The sequence below is a fragment of the Delphinus delphis genome, chromosome 2 (genome assembly GCF_949987515.2).
Source record: "Delphinus delphis chromosome 2, mDelDel1.2, whole genome shotgun sequence".
Classification (NCBI taxonomy): Eukaryota; Metazoa; Chordata; class Mammalia; order Artiodactyla; family Delphinidae; genus Delphinus; species Delphinus delphis.
The window spans coordinates 143587062-143603639 of NC_082684.1; the positions used below are offsets into that span (position 1 = coordinate 143587062).

At 38.6% G+C, this 16578-nt stretch overlaps 1 protein-coding gene across 6 annotated transcripts in view; it reads left to right on the forward strand.

Moving 5' to 3' along the window:
* Positions 1–799: 799 nt before the first annotated feature.
* Positions 800–16578, forward strand: part of SLTM (SAFB like transcription modulator) — a 45926-nt gene continuing 30147 nt past the window's right edge. For 3 of the 6 annotated variants that reach the window (XM_060005883.1, XM_060005884.1, XM_060005885.1), the window contains exons 1-4: positions 816–1087; positions 2046–2133; positions 12999–13063; positions 15716–15913. In XM_060005883.1, coding sequence (XP_059861866.1) covers positions 926–1087; positions 2046–2133; positions 12999–13063; positions 15716–15913 — 513 coding nt within the window. In that variant the 5' untranslated portion in view covers positions 816–925. Of the gene's footprint in view, positions 1088–1208; positions 1440–2045; positions 2134–12998; positions 13064–15715; positions 15914–16578 lie in introns of those variants that run through there. The other 3 variants (XM_060005888.1, XM_060005887.1, XM_060005886.1) reach the window with 3 other exon arrangements.

Sequence of the window (16578 nt, forward strand, 5' to 3'; positions counted from 1 at the left end):
TAGTCCCGCCGAAGAGGATTGTCATTGTTCTTGGAATCCTAAATTTTGAGAGGGACAAAACAGTGAACACAGTGCATGAGAACGGTAACAAGTACTTACAAACTAAATTCCTTATTTAGTAATCAATTTTGTGTTGAGCCATCAGGACCCCCGGAGAGGATGGCAAACTGAGGCCAGCGCAGAAGGGAAGTTGTCCTGCTTGTTCAGTGAGATGGGCAGCCCTAGAATAGACTAATTCTCTTGAGCAAAGGCATGTTTTCCCGAGACAGCTAGTGGGACTTGTCACACAGGCCAGCCCTATTATATTCTTATAACCCTTTATACTCTTTATATTAACCGCCCCAGCGTTTCTTTCCGGCCTTCCAACAGAACTCGGAGAACCTAGTTAGTTCGTGCACAGTGGCCACATTTTTTCGATTATTCAGCAGAACCGATAAAGTATTTCCCTGGAAGAGGTTTAGGGCGCGCACACGCCCCTTGGTTTGCGTTGAGTGACGCGCGCACTATCTATGCCGAGAGTGCCCAGCGCACTGCTGTTGCTCAAGACTCGAGACACTTCCAGAAAATGGCTAACGAAGCAGTGGGGAACCGCGGCACGGCGGACGTTGGTGCCGTTGAACGCGCCTGACCTCCCAGTCCATGCAAGGCAGGGGGGTGGTCGCACCGCCCAGGTGGCAGCGTCCGGCTCCGCAGCGCGCGCTGGGCGCCATCCCCCGCCTCCCGCCAGTGCGCACGCGCGCCCCTCATCCGGGTGCTGGTTGAGGCTGCAGGTTGCGCCGGGGTGGCGGACAGGGGGCGGGGCTAGTGGCTCATTGTGCGCAGCGCTGTGCGGCGCCGGCGGCCGGCGAGGCCTGAGTTGAAGTTGGAGCTGCTGCCGCCGCCCTGCAGATCACTCGCTGCCTAGGCAGCGCGCTGTTCTTCTAAAATGGCTGCCGCTACCGGTGCTGTGGCAGCCTCGGCCGCCTCAGGTCAGGCGGAAGGTAAAAAGATCACCGATCTGCGGGTCATCGATCTCAAGTCCGAGCTGAAACGGCGGAACCTGGACATCACCGGAGTCAAGACTGTGCTCGTTTCCCGACTCAAGCAGGTGAGGCCCGGCTAGGTCCGGGAAGGCGAGCTTAGGCCGCGCCTCGGAGCCCCCACTTCCGCCGCAGCCCCCGTCCGCTCGCAGCCGCCGGGGCCCGCGGGGCGGCGAGGTGGGGAGGTCCCGGGCGGCGCCCGCGCGCGCGGGAGGGCGAGGACCCTCTCGCGGCGCCCCCGCCCCCGCGCGCCGGGCCAGGCCTGCGAGCGGCCCGCGAGCCGCCCGGGACCGGCCGCCGCAGCCCAGCGCACCCCTGCCTCCCCCGGGACGTCTCTGCCAGGCTGCGGACGGCCGGCGCGGCCTCCCAAGGGCGATCGTGGAGACCCGGGAGGCGCTCGGTCCCCAGCCTTTAGCGATGGTGAGCGCGTGCATTTCTTGGCCTCGTAGGGACTGGTTACTTTGGTGACTTCTGCGAAGTTACCATTTAATTGTGTCCAACCGTTTCCTCCCCATATTGGGGGGTAATTGGTAGTGGGAGTTGATGGGTGGGTAAGAGAAAGGGTTTGTTTTCCGCTGGGTTTTCAGTTTTTGCATTAGCGCAATAATCTTTTTCTTCCCTGATTATCTTTCTGGTTTGAGTGAGCGTTGGAATTGTAGTAGAGGAGAAATAAGTTTGTACTATAGAAATTAGGAAAGCTCCTTTTAGTTCTTTACTTTCGTAGCTAGCAACTTTGCTGCAATCGAGAATATTTAGACTTTTGTTCAGTATGATAATATGTGTTAGTTAATTTTCTCGACTGGGTAATATGTAAAACTCCATGTGATTTTGATACCTAATGATATTTCCTCCTGAAAGTTTCTCTCACTCGTGTAGTTTAATTGCTCCTTTGTGAGGTTGGTTTATGAAATGACTGGCAATTCTAATGTCTTGAGGCTTGAGGTTTGCTAATTTTTTTTTTCATTTCGTTTTTTAAAATAAGTTTAGATAGACTGTGTAGCATATTAACTTCTCTTTCTAATGTAGGCTATTGAAGAGGAAGGAGGCGATCCAGATAATATTGAATTAACTGTTTCAACTGATACTCCAAACAAGAAACCAACCAAAGGCAAAGGTTGTTACGAGTTATAAACATATTTTAAAATATATTTTGGTTATATAACTTGCCTCTGCTCTTGTGCCACTTGCCCTGTTTATATAGTGCTACTCTTTGCTATTTCCCTCTGGCACTCTGCCTTGTTGGGTCAAGGAAGAAAAGTTACTGTTGCCAGGCTTTGGGTGACTAGTAGCCCTTAAGATTTGGCTGAAGCTGACCTGAAAGTGAGACCAGTTCTTTCTTGCTTCTGAAAAAATTACAAAGTCAAGTTCCATAATATTTCTTCCTTCATAGTGTGAAGACCTGAAGAGTAAAATACGGTTTAATACATGTCTACCTTGCCCCACAATTGGCAGAGTATTGATGGAATTCCTACCAAATCTTTCACCTTGGCTCCTTGCTGTTTTCTCTAGTATATTAAAATTTTATAACCTTTGTGTTTAGTATTTTGTTTGATTTGGTGAACTTAATTTTGCATTTATGCCATTAAACATTCTAATTTTCAGTGAAATTCAAAAAGACCTTTACCAATCATACTAACAAGGAAGGGAAAAAATCCGTGACTAATTAGCTTAAAAATAAAAAGTTTTAAGTTATAGGGATATGTTAATGATTTCGATTTTATAACTTTTAAAGTAGGCCAGAATATATTTCTAGGATATGGTGATTTAATGAATAGGTAAAGGTAGTTTTAAATTAACATTTTAACAATATAAATGAGACTTAGATATATTTGAAAGGTTCTGGTAAGTGAAATACTTACTTGAATAATTACGGATTTCTCCCTCAGTCCTATAAGGACAATGTCAGAGGGTGGGCATGATGTGGGTATCTGGATCCTGGTACCTACATACAAGTTCCATGCAGCTGCAGCATTTTAAAAACCTAACACTCTTTACTGCTTTAAGTGATCCTAAATGCTACTCTCTGCTGTAGACCAGATTGATGGAACTAGAGTAAAATGGTTGAATGGATTAACCTTGAAAAGAAGGAAATAGTCAAGTTTGATCTTAAGCAATCTGCATGAGTATTGGGACCAGGCACATCCTGATGCCATCTCACTGAGAGTTTTTGTAGGTTTGCAAGAGTGCCCTATTTGTGCCAAAGGAAATTGAAAAGGGCAAAGAAGCATTTTCTGGATGGGATGGGAATGGCAGCGGTAGAAATGGTGTTTAGAGGAGTAACAAAGTTATCTTGAAAATCTGTGGCTTTTAATGTAATTCTTAATTCAGTGTATCACTTTGAGAGATACATTTCCCTGTGTTAGAGAAGCTTGTGTTGAGAAGCCTCTGCTGACAAACTCAGAGGCAATTTCAAAATGAGGAAGCATAAAAAATTCAGAAATAAGTACATCAGGAATTAACCATGTTTCTTATTGTGATTTCTTATAATGATTTTGATTCATGTCATTTATTTAGCATATTGTGGTAGTTTGATAGATGTTATGTATTAATCATGGTCCCAAATTTATATTTAAGCTGATTACTGATTTTAGCATGTAAAGTAAATCTCATTTGATTTATTCATTCTCACCTACTTTTAATTTCTCTGTGTATCCCTTTCTTTTTTAGTCATTAGGAACTTCACTCATCCTACCTTTAGCAATAAATTCAGCAATATACCGTTTTAAGAAGTTTTTCAGTATACACATGTATATGTGTATGTATGTATGTGTGTGTGTATATATATATAAAAGTATGTTAATTTTTTCCTCTTATATGGATTATAAGGATACTTGAAATTTAATTTTTCCATAACTCTGATGTTAAGGTATCTTGTAGTATTTAGTCAGGAGTCGTAACATTAATTGTGTGTCTGCAGCACACTACAACTGAGTACTTCATGAGACTCATTCTGGGACATGTGTGATAAATAGCTCTTGTCTCCTTGAGTTCCATTTATCATTGTTCTGAAAGTCCTGTGAATGAGAAAGAACATAATGTAAATCTCAAACTAAGAACCTAGTTTGAATTAATTTACAGTTAAGATGCTTATAAGTAAGATGATTTTAAATTAAGTTTAAAAATAATTTTTAGACATCAAATTTGAATAGGGAAACTTTAAAAAATATTAATAATTAACAGATTTTTAAAACTAAGGATTCAAGAAATTAAATAGTATTGTAATATGATGTTCTTTTTGTCACATCTTGTTTCACTTAGCAGTATCTATCTTAAAAGTAATTGCATCTTAGTCATACTAATTTTCCTTCAATGGGTATACTTCCTTTTTATAAAATTGGAAAATTTACTAGACCATCTGTAAGGGTCTCTTAATTCTGAAATTTAATAATTATATGTAGCTAGGAGCCAGAAGAAAAATTCTTTTTTTAGCTAAAATAGATGTATAAGGAAGGAACAGGAAAACTCATAGGTCCTCAGTCAGTATGGATATCTTTAGCTGGGAATACTAGAAAAGGATAAGAATAAAGAAAGGGATTACTTAGAGGCAGTCATGTAGACAACAGCAAGACACCACGTTTAATAGCTTGTTAGGCAAAATAAATAATTCTTTTGATGATGTGGCTTAATGTAGCAATAAAATTAAATGATGTTGAATGATAAGGCAAGAGAAGCTTCATGGGTCTTGAAAAGTTACTTAGGTGAAATATTAAGTTCGTTCTCTTATAAGTGCAGGGTCACTATTTCTCAAACAATTTTTTTGTGTTAAAATGATTATGTTTTGACAGATTAGAGGAAAAGGAATCTGCATTCTTAAGTATATTGTAGAATATTTTTAAAAATGCTGTTATTACAAGCACAAACTCACAAACTTGTAACAAATGTTGATAATGTTATAGCGGGTCCTAATATTTATGGTTAACATATTTGTAAAATCTATTTGCATAGAGTTAGTGGGGTGAAGTTTTAAGCTTAGATTGGTTCTCACTTCTGAGTCTTTGCTATTCTCTTTGCTATGAAATTTTTAATAAGTAACCTAGAAGAGCGCTTCACCAGTGAGAGTTACTGTCATCATTTGGGTGTGTGTTAAGAAAGTGGTTAAACAGGTAGAGCTAACTCCTCATTAGCTTCTTTTAGAGATTATAGATGTAAACTTTCTTTCGGTTCACCTGTAAACAGCATATCATTCTTTTGGATATTCAACCTTTCGAGTCACCTCTAAACTTCAGCCAAAGTTACTTTAAGTAGTTAATCAGTGCAATATTCAGAAGTATATGTAATCAGTACTTACCGAATTGAAACTCACTTACAGTACTTGCAGGTTTAAAAAAGATTCAAACTGCTATATAAAATCTGTTTTGTTCCCACTATAGAAACAAGTATATTTTCGGGTTGCAGGTTTATCCAAACATAATGCCTGATTATGTGTGGAAAGTACCACACTCAGTATAATTAATTACATGTTTACTGTGTAAAGCTTTCTAAAATTTGTATGCCAAATAAGAATATAGTAATCAACCACATAAAATGAATTTCATATAATTTAGTGTTATAGTGCACTGTAATGCTTGCTTTTTTTTTAAACTGTTGTATGTTTGGATGTTAAGGAAACTTTAATCAGAACTGTGGCATTGAGAAACATTTTGGGGACAAAATTGTCATAAATCTTTTTTGAGTACCCACTGGGCTAGAAGCTTTGTGGGGGTGAGGACATAGTCTTTTATTTACATTAATCTCTGTAATGCCTAGCATATTGCCTGGCACATAACAGGTTTGTTGAATGAATACTGAGGGCCATATGATGACTTTCTTAACAACTGCTTTTAAAAATATTTCTTTTGGTGCTTATTTTAATTGCATATTTCTTTGTAGGCAGCAGTCAATCAGAGATTAATAGTCTTTACTATTTTCCAAACAGTTTTTCTTTTTAAGGTGCTTTTCTCAACAGCACTAGTGGCTTCTCCTTAAACACTGATTGTGAAATGTACTTTTAGAGTATGTGAATCATGGCACTCGCCTTTTATCCCTCACCAAGTTGTTGCTGTGTTGGAAAGCCTCATAACTTTTGCTGGAATATTGTCCAGCCTCAGAAGTTGTGTATGTCATTTTCATTTCACAAAATCAGGCCCTTTTACCTCAGCCATTAAAACCTGCATTTGACTTATGCAGTTGTATATGGTGGATTATGTTTATCATCAAAGCACTTTTGTACTTTTTTCAGCTATTTTATTGTGTCAAATATGGTGTGTGTCAAGGATCCTGGTGGGGAGATAGATAAAGTTTTCTAGTACTTTATGATAGTGTCTTTCTCCCATGTCATTCATCTCCTAGGCATTTTGAATTAAGGACAGAAGACTTCAGACTTTTTCTTCTCTTTCATGAACTCATGTAAAATAAAGTGAGAATTGTCCAAGAATTAGAGGAAAAAGCAGTCATTATTATCAGTTGGTGGCATCAGAAATGACTTTAATGAAGAGACTGAACAATGGCTTAGGGTTTAAGGCTGAAATTTGCTGATTTATTTCATCAACTGTAAGTTAGTTCTCACACATTACAATAAAAGGGCCTCGGTGTGGTGCAATTCTGGGAGTTAACCATTCACACCATAAACTCCACAGCCCGAGTTAGCCTTATGTGGCAGTTCTGGTAACCTGGAATAGTAGTTTGTATTATGGCTTTACAGAATTGTTTTCCAGATTATAAAAGTGAAATGTTTTCATTTTAAAAATTAGATAATCCAGAAAAGTACAAAAAAGTGAAAATTGCCTGTAATTCCACCACTCGGATTTCATCACAGATAACATGATCTAAGGTATATATGTACATGTGCATGTACTCATAGGAGGTTTATGTTTAAAGTTTTTTTTTTTTTCTAACCTTGTTGAGAATTAATACCGGTTCATACCTACTCAAGGTGTTTTATTGAAGCTAGGTAGAATTTAAATTTTTTCTAGTCTGGAGAATCTGAAAACGGTAACCTTTTATGTTCTTCTCACTCCAACTTCTTCAGTTATGCTCAGTCTGCTCTACATTAGAGTCATTTGAGTTTTTAAAAATACAGATACCTGGGCTTCCCTGGTGGCGCAGTGGTTGAGAGTCCGCCTGCCGATGCAGGGGACCACGGGTTCGTGCCCCGGTCCGGGAAGATCCCACATGCCGCGGAGCGGCTGGGCCCGTGAGCCATGGCCGCTGAGCCTGCGCGTCCGGAGCCTGTGGTCTGCAACTGGAGAAGCCACAATGATGAGAGGCCAGCGTACCGCAAACAAAACAAAACAAAACAAAAAAATACAGATACCATGCTCCTGCCCCCCAGAGAGTTGGTTTTGGTTACTCTGTTGGGGGCCCAGGAATCAGTATTTTCTAAAAGTTCCCCAGGTGATTCGCATGCAGTTAGGGTTAAGAACCACTGGCTGCTCTAGATTACTGCTTAAAACTTAGCATCATTTTCATTCATCTCTTTCTGCCTGTCAGTTTGCAATTAGTTCTCTGTTACAGTTTTCAAAACACTTTCACATTGCTTTATTTGATGCTCACAATAATGCTGAGCTAAGCAGTGCTAGTTTCTTCTTATTGATAGGATAGAAAAGTAATCTGTTAAGAACTCAAGTTACATTCTTGCTGCCTTTTAAAGTCTTGTGCAAATGCTCACAAGTGTGTGTGGATGTTCAGTTTGGTTGTCTTTAGTGACACAGTTAAGAGATTTTAAAAAATATACATTTGGTGTGTTCCAGATTTATTTTATTATAGTGAGTATGAAATATCTTTATGGTAGATTTTTAAAAAATAATAAAATGACCTATTGGATGGCTGCTATGTTTAGGACAGTGTGCAAAGCCTTTTAGAAAACTGATTTCATTAGTGAAATACCATTTTAATAGAAGAGAGACTAAAACACATATGCAAATGGTTAACACAAGGCATAGTACGTGATTATTTTAAGATTTCATACAGTTGAGGAGAGGTTGTTGCTGGAATCATCAGTGTTGTTCAGTTTGGCCTGGTCTCTGAGTCTTCCCCCCTCTTATCCAACAGAAATTTTATGACTGAACATTTTCTAACGTTTCATAGCTTCTGTAAATGTTTACGGGAAAAGTTACTCAGCCACAAAATTTTTTTGGCAAAATTACTTTAAAATCTACTTGTTAAGTGGATTTTTTGTTTCATTTTGTTTCTGGAGGTATTTCTGAACTTGAAAAGGAAAATTACCAAACCTTGTAAGGACCAGTTTGCCTTTGAAGAAGAAAACCAAATTGCCATCCAAAATTCTTTATTGTTAATTCTGAAATACAAACATTCTGAAAATGAAGTTTTTTCTTAAGTTTGGTGGCAAAAGTGAGGCTACTTATAGTCTTGGTTTATCCTAATTGATGTTAATATTCATATATTTCATTGCACAAATGTTTCCGTGATTGATTGAGAGAAGCTGTTCCAGAAGCCACTGGGAGGTTTAAATTAACACATGGTATAGACACTATTGTACTCTCTTAAAATCTGACAGTTCTGAAACATGTCTGGCCCCAGTGGTTTCACTAAGGATTTGTGGACCCATAAAAACAATGCTGCATAATTAAGGAGGTATTCTAGTGTCGTCTTCCTTTGGTGTATACATTTTTACTTTACCATTTTACTTTTGACCCTAAAATCATTGCAGTGAAATTTCAAAATAACTATATGTTACTACTATGATAGTTTGAGATGTGATAAGTAATTTTGCTTCCAGTTTTTATTTTGCTATTCAGACTATCTTTACGACTCAGTTTATTTTCTAGTTTTGTTCCTCAGAGCATTAAAGTTAGGCTTCCGACTACATTGCACTTTCAGTTAGCTTCCTCATCCTGGTGATGCTACTTTGCTTTGGACCAGTTCCCATTTCTGTGGTATATGCCAGATTCCCTGAAGGACAAAAGATTCATTTATTAGTTTGTTGTAGGAGCTTTCATAGCACAGGCTTAAATGGGATATGGGGTATAAACGATTACTGACTGTACAAAAATGTGCCTAAGCTGGTGGTGCTTGTTGAATTAAGTGGGATTTGATTTTTCTTTTAAGTTATTTCTTATCTGTGACATCATAAAAGTTAGGAGTCTGTCGATGTACTTTGTAACATCGTTAAAGTTGGAGTTTACAGTCCTTACTGACAGGATGGGGTTGCACATGATGCTAGTTTGACTGGCATGTCACGTCTTACCTTTGTCCCAGTGAGGGCTGATAGAAATTCTGAATAGAAATCCAGACCTTGTTTACTGCTAGCATCCAACCTATAACCTACACCATTATCAGTCAGGATATATATAATGCTTGAGTATCTACTTATTATATAGCATTGTACTAGGTTCTGGGCTGGATGATGAACATCATAGCTTTTTAAGATGTGAATTATTTTTGTATGGTGGAGGGGTGATACTTTTTTTCATAAAGGAAGAAATTACAGTATAGTTTCTAATTCATCATGTGTAAACAAGTGCAGAGTTACAGATCATGAGAGGAGTCAAAAACTAGTGTGTGAAATGTCAGTTTTCTTAAATATTATGTACCTATCAGGTTATTATTAAAGTTTCATCACTGTATGTTTGAAAATCTCCTCCTTGTGGTTTTTATGCTTACAAGCTTATGACACATTGTGTCCAGTGCTTTCATGTGCTACATCTGTTAAAAACAATAAGGGATAGCAAACTTGGACCTTTTTGTGTACCTCTGCCTCTTGTTGCCTGTTTGTCATGGGGCAAGTTACGTAATTTCTGTGACTCTCACATTTTAAAATTTTATGGATGTGGCTTGTGGAGCCTGTGTTCATGCTAAAAGAGATAACATTTTTAACAACTGGCACATTGTAGCTACTTGAACATCAATGGTTTTGTGGTTTTTGAGGAGTGGGAATAGGCCTGGGATTAAACTGAAGCACTACCGTTACTAACTTTGTAATCTGATTAACTTTTCAGCATTAGTTTCCTGTTTTGTAAAATGGGGCTAGTTAAGAGGATAAAATAAATGCATTAATACATATGAAGCATTTATCCTAGTGTCTGCACTGTGGAAGCTGCTTAAGCAGTGGTAGTGACTGCTGTTGTTGTTTTGGTTGATGTAGTGTAATTTGGTTTTCCTTTAAGTAAACTAAGGCAAGTGAAACTCACCATGGATAGTGATGTAGCTTGTCATTATGATGAGGGCTGCCATTTCAAAGATGGTATCTGTAAATTGAGTTAATTAACCACTGCTTACTAGAATAATGTCTTTTAAGTAGGTCATAGTAAGATGAAGTGGAAAGAATTTAAGACTGGAAAAGAGAAGCCTTGGCTTCCAGTTCTGACAATGCCATTTACTAGCTTTGGGCAAGCTGTATAACCTCGGGTTCGTTTTCTCTTTTGTAAAGTTGTGATTACCGGCCCTATGTACCATGGGGTGCTAGGAAAAATCAGTTGACCTTTTTTTTCTAAGTGCTTTGCGGGACTTCCCTGGTGGCGCAGTGGTTAAGAATCCACCTGCCAATGCAGGGGACACGCGTTTGAGCCCTGGTCTGGGAAGATTCCCCCATACTGCAGAGCGGTTAGGCACGTGAGCCACAACTGCTGAGCCTGCGCTCTAGAGCATGCGAGCCACAACTACTGAAGCCTGCACGCCTAGAGCCCGTGCTCCGCAACAAGAGAAGCCACTGCAGTGAGAAGCCCACACACTGCAACGAAGAGTAGCCCTCACTCGCCACAACTAGAGAAAGCCCGTGCACAGCAATGAAGACCCCATGCAGCCAAAAATAAAATATAATAAAATAAATTTAAAAAAAAAGCGCTTTGCAAATTGTAAAGCATTTTATATTTGTGAAGAGTAAATAATATTTGCAAATGATCTGAAGGAGTTCACCCAAAAGCTCTACTCTATAGGTTATTTGGTGGTGTGTGTGTTGGGGGGTGGAATCCTATAGTTTTATTTTATTTATTTATTTAATTTATTTTTGGCTGCGTTGGGTCTTAGTTGCGGCACGCGGGATCTTCGTTGAGCGCTGTGGCTCTTCGTTGTGGTGCACGAGCTTCAGGGCCATGGGGTCTGTAGTTGTGGTGCATGGGCTCTGTAGTTTGTGACACGCGGGCTCTAGTTGTGGTGCGCCAGCTCAGTAGCTGTGGCGCGCCAGCTCAGTAGTTGTGGCATGTGGGCTTAGTTGCCCTGTGGCGTGTGGGGTCTTACTTCCCTGACCAGGGATCAAACCCTCGTCCCCTGCATTAGAAGGCAGATTCTTTACCACTGGACCACTAGGAAGTCCCAATCCTATAGTTTTAAAAAGCTTATTTCTTCTCAAAGGTAGCATCTTTAAAGTTTTTAGATTATGGAACTTTCTCTAAACGTGATAAAACAGTTTAGTGAGCTCTTTCTCACCTGATACTGTTTTCTTTTGTAAGGAAGGAACAGCTCTCTTGTTGCCCTTGTAGTAACTTCTAATTTGTATTTTCTCTAAAATACAAATACCACTAAAGCTCAACATTTTATTTCTCTTTTGATTCACACAAGCCCTCAGGGACACGAAGACCTCTTTTACCTCAGTGGATAAAAGAAAACTCTTTACTCTTAATCTTTTCACGTATTTGGAAAGGACCAGTATCTTGTTTCACTTTTTTTTTTTTTCTTTTTGGGGTACGCGGGCCTCTCACTGCTGTGGCTTCTCCCGTTGCGGAGCACAGGCTCCGGACGCGCAGGCTCAGCGGCCATGGCTCACAGGCCCAGCCGCTCCGCGGCATGTGGGATCTTCCCGGACCGGGGCACGAACCCATGCCCCCTGCATCGGCAGGCAGACTCTCAACCACTGCGCCACCAGGGAAGCCCTTGTTTCACTTTTTATCTCTCATTCATGGGAAGGATTTCAAATTGGGGGTAGATGGAAGATAGGAGCTGGTGAGGAGACATGGAAAAGGGAGGCATCCTAACTTTTTTCTTACAGTTACCTCACAACTAAACCCTCTACTCTGGGGGTCATGGAAGCTTGAGACATGGCAACGCCTGTTTTACGCAAAGGAAAGGTTGATTAGTTAGCCTCAGGAAAGAATTATTAACCTCTCAAAATCAGTAAAAATTTAAAAATTTAATAGTAAAATTTTAGCAGCTGTGATTTTTTTTTTTTTTTTAACAGCATTTCTGATACATTATGGGTTATTTAACTAGTAGATGTTTGTGGACTAGCTTGAAAACACAAACTTTTAGCTTTGGCTCTGTGGAAAACTTTTTTTTTCCTGATGTGGAAAACATTTTTAAAATTCCAACCACCAGTTTGCAAAGTTTTGAAGATGAGGTCAGGGAGGCCTGTAGTCTATCTAGAAGCTCTTAACAGTTTTTGGTCTGAAGTAATTTCTACTTGCCTTAAATCAGTTAAATCAGTCATTATGTTAAGCTCCCAGCGCTATTTATATTTAGGCCTTTGGAGAAACACAAAATAAGCATAAAAGCAGTCACTGTACTTAAGGTATTTTTTTAAGTGGTGAAGCAAGATGTACTTGAGAGTACAAGGCAATATCTAATCAGCTGATGGATTGTGAGGTGTCAAGTGTGAGAATTTTATTTTAGAGAAAGCTTGTTGACAAGGAGAACTTAGGGAAGGCTTTATGGGGGATATGAGTCTTGAATTTAGCTATCAGATGTCTGGTTATGTATACAAATAGGAGAGAACTGTTGAAAGGTGCTGCTACTTCCGGGAGAATTGGAGGTAGAGAATTTGAGTGGTGTAAAAAATGTACCTCATATGTCAAGTCGGTTAAGATGATGGGTTCATATGTAGGATTAATTGTACAGTTTATTTTAGTGAAATGAAACAGCATGTCATTGTTAATAAAGCTTTTTTTTTGTTTGGGACAGCTGTGGCCAGGTGGTTTATAAGCAGTTGGCATTAGCTTTGTCAGATGATTTGGGAGTGGAGAGTGGTACCTCGGGGTAAACTTCTCTGAATGTTTTTTGCTTTTGAAGTAATAAAATATTGGTTGTTAGCCCATTTTCCTTCTTTCGCAGGTAAAAAACAGGAAGCAGATGAGTTGAGTGGAGATGCTTCTGTGGAAGATGATGCTTTTGTCAAGGTAAAGTGTTAATTACACAGGTTAAGATGTTTATTTTGAGCCTAGCATTTTGCATGATGAATTCATGCATTTTACTTGAACAATAGACACTGAAATATGTAGGTAAAATAATGATAGAGACTTATGTAATATTGTCAATCTTATTAATTCTCATAGTTGAGAAATATAATAAATAACTTTATCTTTAGTTAAATGAGACAAAGCAAAAAATGTTTGTCAGAGCATTTAAGTAGAAATCTGAGACATAGGGGCCAGAGGAACAGCTACAGGACAATTGTTATCTTAGTTCCTGGACAAGGTACTGCCCATTGCATTAGCTTTCGTATATAACAAACAGAACTTAGAAAAATGTAGTCCCTAAAATGGAGAGAGTTGCTGATGTGTTGCTACTTGGTGAAGATCAGATTAAGAAATTTGTTTTGCCCTTTAAAGATAAGCCAGGTCTTTATTGGCTAAAAAAGAATGTACTTTAAAACTGACCAACCAGAAATATGAAGTATTTTAATTTTAATTGAGGTTGTGGCAGTTCTATATTACTGTTATTTTTAATCATAGTTAGATTTTTTTGTTTTGTTTTCATTTTAATGAAGTGTGATCTGCTATTTACTGATCATTAGATCTTAGGTAGTGTGGCATTTGCAGGAGTTATTTAATGAGCATAGTTCCTCGTAACTTATGTACATTTACACCCCATGTATTTCCATTTTCTGTGTACAGTTAGGCCATATTGCCATAACATCTTGGGATGTCTGTGTGCTCCACCATGAAGCCAGCTCATGTCCATTCACCCACCCATCTCTCCTACGGTCTAGCTCTCTACCCTCCCTACGTTATACACACACAAGCCACACAGCACCATGCGTCTCAACGCTTTGTATCTTGCACTTTGAGGGCAGGCACAGAGAGAAAGAGATGTTTGGTTGAGGAGTTAGCCCTGCAGTCAGATAGTTTAGGAAATGTTTGCTCAGGGATCCATTAAAATTGATGATTGCATGTCTGTAACCAGCTTTCGTTTGAGCATTTAAGAACTCTTCAGTCTTTGTGTTCTTTTATCCTTGTGGTATATCTTCCATTAGGTTTGTTCCTTTGCTCTTATTTTCTCTAGTTATCTTCACTAGTGAGTGCATGATTCAGCCAAAATTACCCATAAGCTGGAAAAGCATTGTGCCTTAGTAAAAACCCTTTTAGTTTTCACATTTCTAACTTCCTTTCAGCTCTTCAGTTCATAAAAATGTTTCAGTCGTTTGAAACATCACGAGATGTAATATTGCTGTCTCTTATATGTACTGCAGAGGTTGCCTTTGTGTAATTATTAAATGAACCTGGTCTCATAATGTCTAGAAGAACAAAAGAGCTTTTAAAAAAATACTATTTAAATATATCTTCACTCTCTTTATATTTCTTTTTCCCTTTGGAAGTATCCGCGTATGTGATGAATTTGATAGAAATTAAGTGAATCTGCTTTCCCTGTTTCTCAGAGTTGGCAGTTTTGGAATTTATACAGTAGTGGTGGGTAAATATCACCTATTGCTTAGATATATGAATACTATGGGAATTACTTCTACTTATAGGTGAGGAGAATGGTCAAAGTTGGCACTTCAGAGTAGATGAAGTTCCCTCAGTGACTTCCCTTGTGATTTTCTTTTGTTTTGCACCTATTCTTCCACCATCATATAACCAACCACCTACTCCATTTTCAATCCCCTACGTTCCTCCACCCATAGGTAGTGAAGCTGGTTAAACCTCTGTCCCAGAGACGCCCTGCTCCCCAAGCACTCCATATTCCAAAACAATCGTATTTCTTCTCGGTGCCCACCAGAAATTTCTATTCACTCATTGCAGTTCAGCTATGAATGATTAATAGTTATACCCCTGCACTTTTCCCCTTTTAACTCAGAAACTTTTTGTTAAATCTGCTAGATGTACCATGAGAATAGCAAAGGAGGAAGGGATGTTCATTGCTTTCAACCCTTTCTCTGCAGTTAATCAAAGAGGGAACTAGGCACATTGCTGCTTTTCTTTGTTTCTACTGAGGTACCCTTGTATCCTTAAACTTTGAAGGGCAAACAGATATTCTTTCACAGAGGCAATCCCAACCTATGTTCCCCTGCTTAATCGGCTTTGTGGCATAGTGGTAGATTTCAAAGCTAATACATTTAGATTAATTATTTGCATATTTTCTAAGAACAGACATTGGTGTAACAGTTGGGATTCCTTATTATTAATTGGAAATAAACTTTATATTATCGTATGTAAGATTTCCGTGGTCTTTGAAGTTAAATCAAACTGTGACATGTGGAGAAAAGAAGTCATTTCTTTGAAGCCGTGTCTTGAAGGATGGCTCATACAAGTATGTGATTTGGTAAATATTAAACAACTGGAACTTGAGAGCAATCCAGTTAGTGTGTATGTATTTCAGTGTAAGAGATTTGGGAACTCAGATGCGTAGTTTAATGACCTTGGTTTTAGACCCCCTCTATTTTTAAAGACACAGCTAGTGTGTCCTATAAAATGATTGAACTTTGACTTTGGGAATAATGTCAAAATATGATAAAAGTGAAAACATTTAGAGATGTAAATTACCAAAAAGGTTTGGTGGATAGCCTATAGTACTTTGCCTCGAGTTGTACCAAATTTTCTTACCATTAAAAGGACTGTGAATTGGAGCATCAAGAGGCACATGAACAAGATGGAAGTGACGAACTAAAGGACTCTGAAGAATTTGGTGAAAATGAAGAAGAAAATGTGCATTCCAAGGAGTTACTTTCTGCAGAAGAGAACAAGAGAGCTCATGAATTAATAGAGGCAGAAGCAATAGAAGATATAGAAAAAGAGGACATCGAAAGTCAGGTCTTTAGCCAGTTTTTTTTAAAACGTGACACAGATAAATTAAGTACTAAATAATAAAAACGTATATTTCTAGTTCAATGTGAAAGTCACAGAACTTTAAAAAATATATATTTTTAAAGTTATTTATAAATCACTCAGACTCCTACCATCTAAGATGACCCTTTTATTTTTGCTTATTATCTTCCACATATGTATATATTTTTACCTAGTAGTTATCATGCCATAAGTTGCTATTCTATATAATATTTTCACATAACATATCATAATGACTTCATAATTCTTGTGTTACACCACAGTTTATTAGACTGTTTTCTATGTGTCTGATAGCTACTCCTTTAATTTGGGATATTTAAGTTGTTTACTACCCTACTATGAATGAGTGTACCAATCTAACTCTGACCTTGCTAACATTATAAGGTGGTAGTTTTGGTTTGTTTTGTTTTTACTACTTTAGAAGATATAAAAGACTAATTTGCATTTATTTGGTTGTCATCAAGGGTGGGGAAATTACTTATGAAGGTTTAACTTAAAAGCATATAATTTTTAAATCTTTTCTTTGAATGAAATAGATCATTTGTCCTGCTTTGAAGTATGTTAGTACATCTTAAGAAAATCAAGGGATTAGGGGGTCAGTATTCATGCTTAGAACACTTCGTTCTACTTAG